General features: G+C 37.6%; 1 protein-coding gene across 3 annotated transcripts; it reads left to right on the top strand.

The window, feature by feature from the left end:
- The first annotated feature begins 6,753 nt into the window (after positions 1-6,753).
- On the top strand, positions 6,754-9,865 carry cfap97d2 (CFAP97 domain containing 2). 3 transcript variants are annotated; one of them, XM_067445053.1, is made up of 5 exons: positions 6,754-7,047; positions 7,329-7,409; positions 7,578-7,696; positions 7,785-7,968; positions 9,358-9,865. In XM_067445053.1, exons 1-5 carry the CDS (start codon positions 6,952-6,954, stop codon positions 9,484-9,486), a joined length of 609 nt encoding a protein of 202 aa, XP_067301154.1. In that variant the 5' UTR covers positions 6,754-6,951; the 3' UTR covers positions 9,487-9,865. The 3 variants fall into 3 exon arrangements, with proteins under 3 accessions (XP_067301154.1, XP_067301156.1, XP_067301155.1); XM_067445055.1 differs by having other exon boundaries at positions 9,386-9,865; XM_067445054.1 differs by having other exon boundaries at positions 6,891-7,047; positions 9,383-9,865.

Below are 9,865 nucleotides of genomic sequence, written 5' to 3' on the forward strand. Positions count from 1 at the left end.
CAAATGCCGTAAATCTTTAAAGGATGAGTAAGTGCATCAAATTTAAAGTACTATGGTACTTTGTCACTGTTTGAACCATTCGTGACATCTTTGTGACACAAGGAGTTTGGCAACAGAACTTTAGAAAGACGACATTATGACCTGATTTTGCAGATAAGTGTCTGCAGAGACTGTCTGTGTTATGGGTAATGCAGTACTGAGGGTTTTCATCGGCTCTTACTGCCAGACCTAGTATTGATTTGTTTCATGTAATGTAAAACATCACTGCACCCAGGGGAAGATCCTCTGACAATTTTGTCAGTCATCATTATTATACATCTTTTTGATTATGTTGTAAATTGCTAATGCTGGGAGATTAAGATGTGTTATTATTGGTGTACACTATGCATCAATAATTTTACATTTAAAAATAAAATCAATTAAACTGTTACATGGCTTAAAGACATCTCAAGACCATCTCTGCTATGTGCTAAAATGGCCATGAAAATGCACCAAGCATAAAAAAACCCAATATATACTTGTCTCTCTGGAAGACTTCATTCTGATTGGTCATTTGAAGGATATTGTGGTTGAATATTTAATGACTGTTGTCCATGGGAAATATTCACTGTGCTAGTTTGGTGTTTCACATCTGACTCTGCTCTTTTTACTCATATAATTACATAATTAAAACTTTATTGATTTAAATTAATCAGCCCATCTATTTATTATTAAGTAGCCATGTAATAAACAAGATACGCATACAGTCAGACGCTCATTATCATACAGAAAACCCTGTCAAAGTCCTTATCACATCATACATTTTGCGATAATGACCGACTGACTGCATTTCATCCCTTACATAACTCATAACCCCATACGGAGTTATATAAGGGATGTAATTTTTATTTGATTTTTTTTAAACTTAAACTCTTGTATCAAAACTTCCCCTTTCAATGGAAAAGGTGCATTGGCAGCAAATGAAGCTTTAACATGAATCTTATGTGATGAGCAGCGTCTGAGCATTTTCTTTGCCTGTTTGTGCAAAACCCTCCAGTCTGTCCCTTCCACATTTACTAATGACTAGCCAGTGGATGACACCACAGTACAATTCAAGTTAAATGAATGTTGGGCATGGCGGGACCCTTGGCGACCGCATTTATCAGGCCTGACCTTACCTGGAAGAAAAAAAAGCAGTGTGCATGTATAAAACCACTTTTCTACAAATAACGAAAAGGCTGACCCAGGCATTTCTGAGAATAAAAAAAGTTTGTTGAGCATGTTTACAAAATCACATTGATACCAGGTGAAAATAAGATCTTAGAGTAGTTTTGTACATCTCCATACAGGCAAATAGAGCAAGTGCCTCCACAGTATGACTAACAGGGCAAGAGTACTGAACCTAACAAAACCCACACACACATGAAGCAGCAGCTCTTCAAAGGGTCATTTAGAAATGTTTTCTCAGAATGACAAATGGCATTTAGTAATGGCACATATGCCTGCTTTTTTCTTTAGGTTTGGTTCTATGCTCATATCAATTATGCATTTTCAAAGTCTATAGCTCAGTGCTTCATATGGAGAATAGAATGCAACTTTACAGTATTTAACAACATTATACATGCTATCTGATCCAAAAATTATCTTCCATATAACCCAAACCGACCCAGTCTAAAGTAGATTCCAGACTTTTGCCAATGCATTTGGCTCAGGTCACTTGAAAATTGAGGTTGCGCTGCATGAGGGATGACAGATGGATTATAGAAATATGTGATTTATCCAAAAGTCCCCAAGAGTGAGAGCATAATGCAAGCAAAACATAAAACATAAAACATTAAAAAAACAAAAAAACTAAGCCTAGGGCAAGTTAGACCTTTTACTGTCAGAGTTGCTTTAAAAGCACAGTAGTGATTGAGTCGCAGTGGATATAGTTGGCATATTTGTCCATCGTCTTTACTGTCCCAGTGCTGCTGATGCACTTTTTCTCCTTCCATTGGATGACTTGACATATGTAATTCTTTATATTCCCCTCACAAGTGATTAATGGCGTTGTTCTAAAAACAAGAACTGTTCATGCTCCATGATAATCATCTCCCAGGGAGTGTCCTAACTAACACAAACTGAAAGGGGCAACATGTTCCATCACTCCATATGGAAACAGTAAACGGTTCTCTATAAGTGCTGCTTTACTGACATTTGCAGTGTGCCAGTATACTATGATGCATGCATAGATATAAAAATATCTGGGAAAATGCATATACTATATATAAAGCCTGATTTAACCATTGCTCCTGGCAAACAATCTGCCGCTTTCTGTTTCTTGTTACACTAATTTGTCATAAAGGAAATAACATTTCTTATGTCCCTACATTTGCCCACCACAAATGATTTTTGTTGCCCAAAAGTGAGAGATAAGTATACATGCAAAAGTTTAACAATTAATTTATTCAAATCACTATTCGTATAAGCAATAATAATAGTGATGCTTGCCCAAGAGATTAGGATAAAGCATATATATATTCATGATGCCCTCTGATGCATTTTTGATATGCGCATATAAACAGCTGAGTTGGCACAGAAGCTTTAGGTATAAACACCCACAAATACTGTGCTTCAGATGACAGATTTTTCAGTTACACTCTTAATAAGAGCACACTTCTCAAAAATGTCTCCTCAGCAGCGAGAGACCCTGTTGAGGATGTGACCATCACTAGACGTTACCCCTCCTGAGACGTGTTGCCTTGATCACTTTCCATTACAGTGAGAGAAAAGCACCGATCTCACAGGGTCCTAAAGGAGCACGTCTGGCTCTTTATTCTCAGTAGAGACTATAGTGCTCCCCAGCAAAACAACAGTGAACAATGGGTATTTGTATCAGGCAACGTTGCCAGTTGAAATGTCTTGATAATTTGACATGCTTCCAGCTTCCATGATATTTGAATTAAGAACAGACGATGATACTAATGCAAATTCAGGCATAAAAAAAATCTAATAACAAGCATTGGCTGTTTTTTCTTTACTTCCGCACATTGACATGAATGGAAATCAATCCTTGATAAGTCCTTCACAAAAGAATCTACATGTCCCTCCAGTGCTGGCAGCAGCAACAGTACAGGGCAATTCGCTGTATCACAACACTACATTGGGCATCATTAACAGCGTATGTTCCTGCAGCCGATGTTCATTTGGTACTTGAAGTTCGCAGAAGGCTAGGAATAGATCATACACCACCGCTTGATAATTAGACACCAACAAGTCCAATTGCGCAAGAGGGAATTTTTGCACATGGGCATCATCTTTAGGGAAAGGAGCTTACCAAACACGCTTTTTGCTAATGATGCCTGGCTTTGCCCGCTCCCTTCTGAGTTTCCCTGGAGCTAATTTACTGGAACATCGTCACCGTTGAGACTTTTTCAAGCTTTCGGTCCCTCTGCATACAGATTCTCAAGACATGGATAATGAAGGAAAGCAACTAATGCACGTCAGGCAAAAAGAAAAATGCAACCTTTCCAGGTCTCGTCATCAGAAAGGATGATTCGTCCTATAATCTGATTCATCAGGGACAAATTAGGAGCTTTTAATTATGGCGAGCATAATATGTTCTTCATCATTTATACATCAGAACATAATTATAATGACGGAATGCAGAGAAAGCTTGCTTTCATGTCTACACCAATTTAACAGCCTTATACTAAAACAGGCCATACACCATCCCAAGAGCAAATTCAGTTGCTGAAATGTTGCTCTGTCATAGCTCTGGAGATTTAAAGAGCTCTCAGTCATATTTTATTTAAACATTAACTTTGTTTCAGATTTTTCTCCTGAAAATATGTTTAAGAAACTAGACACAAACAAGTCAATTATTTACTAAGAGTAGAGAGGTATAAAATTAATGTAGATCCTATAGTTCAGATAATTTAGTCTAGGAAGAGATGAATGAGTTTCCAACAGAAAAATAGTTCATATAATTTAATTTCATACTAGTACACGATTACAGTGCGTTATCTTCGGAATACTGTGAACATTGTACAGACCATCTCCTTTGAAGAAAGTCAATCATACAGGTTTGAAACAACACGTTATCATGACTTTTCACAAAATGCAAAATAGAAAGAGCACTATCTAGGCGTCACGGTCTCCTGAGAGTGATGCCATCTTGTAATCCTTCTAGCAGCAGTCTGGACAGCATCATTACTCACCTAAGCTACAAATTAGACACGTAACATTTTATTGCCTGTGATTAAATCATGAAGCCATTTTCAAGGTAATAAACTCCAACCTCAGTGGAGAACAGGGACTAATACTAAAGGAAGTCGTCATATACTATGAAACCAACCAACATGTAGTGAGGCAACTCTGCAAAACATTAATTTCAACTGGAATAAGAAGTGGGACAAATACCTGCATCATCAGATGACAACTGATTGTTATTCTTATGAATTTTGTACAAGAAACTGCATCGAGCACAAATAATATGGTGATGAAACTATTTAAATGTATCTATTTAAATTCTTTCTTCAGTCTTTGAGATTTCTGTTCATCGGATATTGCACTCTTCAGGCCATGGATCCCTGTATGTTAACTCTAAATACTGTGACAGTTCATAAACCTGCACAAATATGACATTTCTGAAGAAAGGGCCAAGAGATGACTCACTGCTTTATAAACCAAAAGTCAAGAGAATAATTTCCACTCATTTAATCATTATATGAACATAATCACTACTGCTTAGAGGGACATACTGAGTACAGTTCAGTAGAGGTTATGTTTACATGAACCACTCTACATGAACAAAGGAGACATCAAAGTAACTAAGCAACTGTTGTCGGGTTTTAAACTCTATCACTATTAAGGCATTATATTTCCTTGTCTAAGCAAAAGGCTAATATCCTTGCGCTTTATACAAATGTACAACAATAAGGTAATAAACCAGCTTACAAAACTATGGCGTATTATACGTACGAACCACCCACCCCTCCACCGCCAATTATCCACGCCATAATGTGCGTATCATAAGCACGAGAAAAACTGCAGCATATGCGCGCCAAAACTCATTTTGGCGTATACATTCCACGCTATTACACACTCATACTATTGATAGGCATTACTATTGATACGCATTCTATTTTTACAAAAATAGAAAGTATATATATATATTATATATATATATATATATATATATATATATATATATATATATATATATATATATAATTTTTATTTATTTAAACATGTAGCCTAATCCATTCCTGTGATGACATGGCGGAATTTTCTAGTCTTCCATGTCACGTGATCCTTCATAAATCATACTAATATGCTTAATTGCAGCTCAAGAAACATTTATTATTATCAATGTTGAAAACATTTACTTATTAATTAAAATTATATAAATTAAATACACAGATAGGGCATAACATTATGACCAGTGATGAAGTGAATAACACTGATTATCTCCATCACTGCACCTGTTAGTAGCTGGGATATGTTAGGCAGCAAGTGAACATTTTGTCCTCAAAGTTGATGTGTTAGAAGCAGGAGAAATTCAAGCATAAGGATTTGAGCAAAAAGGACAAGTAAATCATGGCCAAATTCAGACGACTGGCTCGGAGCATCTCCAAAACTGCAGCTCTTGGGGGGTGTTCCTGGTCTGCAGTGGTCAGTATCAAAAGTGGTCCAAGGAAGGATCCGCAGACAGGGTCATAAGCGGCCAAGGCTCATTGATGCACGTGGGGAGCAAAGGCTGGCCTATGTGGTCCAATTAAACAGACGAGCTCCTGGAGCTCAAATTGCTCAAGAAGAACACTCCACCGTTTTTAGAAATAGGGCTTATTGAACTTCTTTCCTACATTTAGATATGTGGGCAAATGCAATTTTTTCTCAGTGCATGCATTGTTTTAGTTTGGCAGGCCCGTCGCTAGCTTAGCTTAGCATAATGAATGGAATTCTATGTTGCCAGCTAGCATGTCCCGAGTCCCCCCCCCCCCCCCCCCCCCCAACACATACACACACCACCACCAAATTACCTCTTGTGGCCTGAAAAGTCACAATGAGTACAAATAGCAATGCAAATTAAGACTAGGCAATTTAGGCAGATATTGACTTGGGACTATATTATGGGGAAGCACAGGCGAAGCACTGCTACTTGAGTGCAGAGATATCGCCTAGTCTTAATCTGCATTGCTATGTGTACCCGTTGTGAATATGCAGGCCACAAGATGTAATTTTTACTTTTACTCAGGACATGCTAGCTGGCAACATAGGATTTCATTCATAATGCTAAGCTAAGCTAGTGGTGACCCTCCCAAACTAAAACTATACATGCACTGAGACAAAAATGCTGACCCCTATCCACCGCCGAAAGCGGCAGCAGTGGGCATGTGAGCATCAGACCACGCACGGAGCAATGTATGAAGGTGGCCTGGTACTGTCCTTGGGATAAAAAACATCACATAACATTAGCCTTTACTTGCATATGGACGCATTTGAGATCTGTGCCACCCCTTAAAAGATTACATAAGATTAAAAGGTTGCTTAAATGCTGTTGGGTTCACAGTTTATTTGAGGGCTTCCAGCTTTTCCATGCATGCTACTCTGCTAAAACAACAGAACCCTGCAGGACACAGAATATTCATATCGGACAAGGACACTATGTAGGCCAGCCTTTAAATGGGTGAGGGTGTCCTCTCAATGGTGCTGCTGGGTTAAACTTCTTAAGAAAGTTTGGATAGGAGGCAAAAGCCTGGCAAAGCTGTCTGGATGCATTTAGGAAAATAAGTGTTCATTAAACTGAATGAATGGGACCCATTTTACAGTGTCTAAGTGAGTATAATTTCTATAGCAAAGCTGCTTTTTCTTTCTGAATGGCTGCCATGGCAACAACCACATGACTGGCTCAAAACTCAAGCTGAACTCATATCACTGTTCATTGTGGTTTCGGGTGCAGGTGGATTCAGGCTACAGCGAAGCAAAATAATGCAACATCAAGCTTACCAACCTGCTTTGCCCTGTGTTAATAAATATCTGCAATACAGATGGGACAAAAACTGCTATGAGATGCACAGGAACAAGGTAAAATGGCAAATTGATGGTTTATTTTGGACATGCAGTATGGTAATGTATTTGAACTATCGTGGAGAACCATGATGATACCTTGTCAAAGTACCACAGTAATTTTTGTTTCCTATTAGCCAAAAACAAAACAAAAATACATATAAAATGTACTGAGATTATAGGTGCTTCTTTGTATATAGCCTAGCTAGTGTTATAAATTATTTGGTTTGCCTGAGTTTGAGTTGGGCTATTAAAAAAATATATAGCTGAAATTGTTATCATATGCATATTATTTCAAGGTTAAATCCGCAAAACCAACTATCAACACCTCTCCCCCGAGAACCTATGACCATCTGCTTGTCAAGTTTAAGAAAAGACAGGTAGGACAACTGAACTACATCGTTTCATGACCAGCAGATGTCGACATTTCCGTCGATAATTATCAAAGGAAAATGATCAAACATTATCATCAAGGAAAGAAACCACATGCATTCACTTTTTAAGTAAATGTCAGATATGCTTATCTTTCTCTCATCTTTCATAACCAGCTTGAAGAAGAACGGGTTTCGAGAATCGTAAGAGAAAATCAGATGCTTCTAGATAAAATGTCCCATATAATGCAGACCAATGGGGGAGTGGACTGTAGAAATGATTATGTAAAGAAAAGGTAGGCCTATAAGTGATCCAACAGTATCATATATTTACTTATTTATGTTAGACTAATCATGTCTATTATATTGCAACGTCTTTTTCAGTCTTGGCTCAGATAAAAGACAGCTGGAGCTGCTTCGCATCGCCAAAGAGAATCAGAGGATCCTTCAGCGTTTGTCTACCTGCAGGCCGCGGTACAGCATTCACGCGTGGCACGAGCAGTGGCTTGACAACCTTCAGCTCATGGAAAACATAGGGAGATATCCACGCCTGCTGCCCATCACCCAGGTGAGCTAATTATTATTCAAATGTACAGTGCAAAATATATTTCCCATTTTGTCCTTACGTATGGAGGACTAAACCTGCAAAAACAAACAAATAAATATATAAACAAATATATAAAGAATTCCACAAAATTTGACATAAATATATAAATGTGCAAATAAATAAATCCACATATTCCTGCATAAATAAATAATTAAATGTGCGTGGAGATAAATAATTCAATAAATAAAACAAATGTTGGGGGGAGTAAAAAAAACGTTAAAGGAAATGCTATATAATATATATACTAGGATGCCACTCATCTCCACTACAAATAGGAAAAAGAGGCTACAATTTGCACAAGCTCACCAAAATTGGACAGTTGAAGACTGGAAAAATGTTGCCTGGTCTGATGAGTCTCGATTTCTGTTGAGACATTCAGATAGAGTCAGAATTTGGCATAAACAGAAGGAGAACATGGATCCATCATGCCTTGTTACCACTGTGCAGGCTGGTGGTGGTGGTGTAATGGTGTTGGGGATGTTTTCTTGGCACACTTAAGGCCGCTTAGTGCCAATTGGGCATCAATTAAATACCACGGCCTACCTGAGCATTGTTTCTGACCATGTCCATCCCTTTATGACCACCATGTACCCATCCTCTGATGGCTACTTTCAGCAGGATAATGCACCATGTCACAAAGCTTGAATCATTTTAAATTGGTTTCTTGAACATGACAATGAGTTCACTGTACTAAAATGGCCCACACAGTCACCAGATCTCAACCCAATAGAGCATCTTTGGGATGTGGTGGAATGGGAGCTTTGTGCCCTGGATGTGCATCCCACAAATTTCCATCAACTGTAAGATGCTATCCTATCAATATGGCCCAACATTTCTAAAGAATGCTTTTAGCACCTTGTGGAATCAATGCCATGTAGAATTAAGGCATTTCTGAAGGTGAAAGGGGGTCAAATAAATAAATAAATAAATAAATAAATAAATAAATCTCTCTCTCTCTCTCTCTCTCTCTCTCTCTCTCTCTCTCTCTCTCTCTCTCTCTCTCTCTCTCTCTCTATATATATATATATATATAGAGAGAGAGAGAGAGAGAGAGAGAGACAGAGAGAGAGAGAGAGAGAGAGAGATATGAATATGTGGATTTATGTATTTATTTGGACATTTGTTTATTTATTTATGAATTTTGTGTTTTTGTAGAATTTTGTGGATTTATTTATTTGCACATTTATTTATTGTTTTTGCAGGTTTTGTCCTCCATACGCAAGCATACTTAAGCAAATATTTTTTAATGCATTTTTATCCACGCTTTTACTTATTTAGGCATATTTGTGTCTGTGCACATAATTATGCATACTCTTGACTTGAGTTTTTCCATATTCTGTGCTATTAAAGAGATCCTCATTGCCACCCATTTCAGCAGACAGACATGTGAAGGTAGCGAAAACTGCAAGAAATGAGGATGAAGAGTCTGCTAACATAAGGAGTGAAGGACAAAATCTGAACACTGAAGAAGAAGCGTAGGCTAATTCATGCAAGACAGTGTGAATCTTTCATATCTTAACATGTCAGTGACATTATTTTGTCTTAAGATACATAAATGTAATGTTTCTTTTTTTTCTAAGCACATTTAGAAAAACTAAATAAATGCCTTAATTGAACTAAAGCCTAATGGCTTAAGCTAAGACCTATCTGTGAAACCGGGCCTATGCTACTGCTTTGGACAAGTTAAATGATTTGGTTTATAAAATATCAATCATAACCACTAGGGGTCACTGTCAATGTTGTGTTTTCTTTTTTTTCTTCTACTTTTCTACTTTTTTCTTCTTGTGTTGTATGGGCTACTGGCTGTGTGTGATATACAAATCCCCTGTACAAGATTTAAATCTAAATAAAAGCATTA

Source organism: Pseudorasbora parva, chromosome 5, assembly GCF_024679245.1.
Source record: "Pseudorasbora parva isolate DD20220531a chromosome 5, ASM2467924v1, whole genome shotgun sequence".
Lineage (NCBI taxonomy): Eukaryota > Metazoa > Chordata > Actinopteri > Cypriniformes > Gobionidae > Pseudorasbora > Pseudorasbora parva.

Bases quoted from the DNA above. Each gene is read 5' to 3' on its own strand.
- cfap97d2 (XM_067445053.1), top strand. From the start codon at position 6,952: ATGCAACATCAAGCTTACCAACCTGCTTTGCCCTGTGTTAATAAATAT. The intron at 7,048-7,328 runs GTAAAATGGCAA...TATTATTTCAAG, and splicing joins ATGAGATGCACAGGAACAAG to GTTAAATCCGCAAAACCAAC. The intron at 7,697-7,784 runs GTAGGCCTATAA...CGTCTTTTTCAG, and splicing joins AATGATTATGTAAAGAAAAG to TCTTGGCTCAGATAAAAGAC.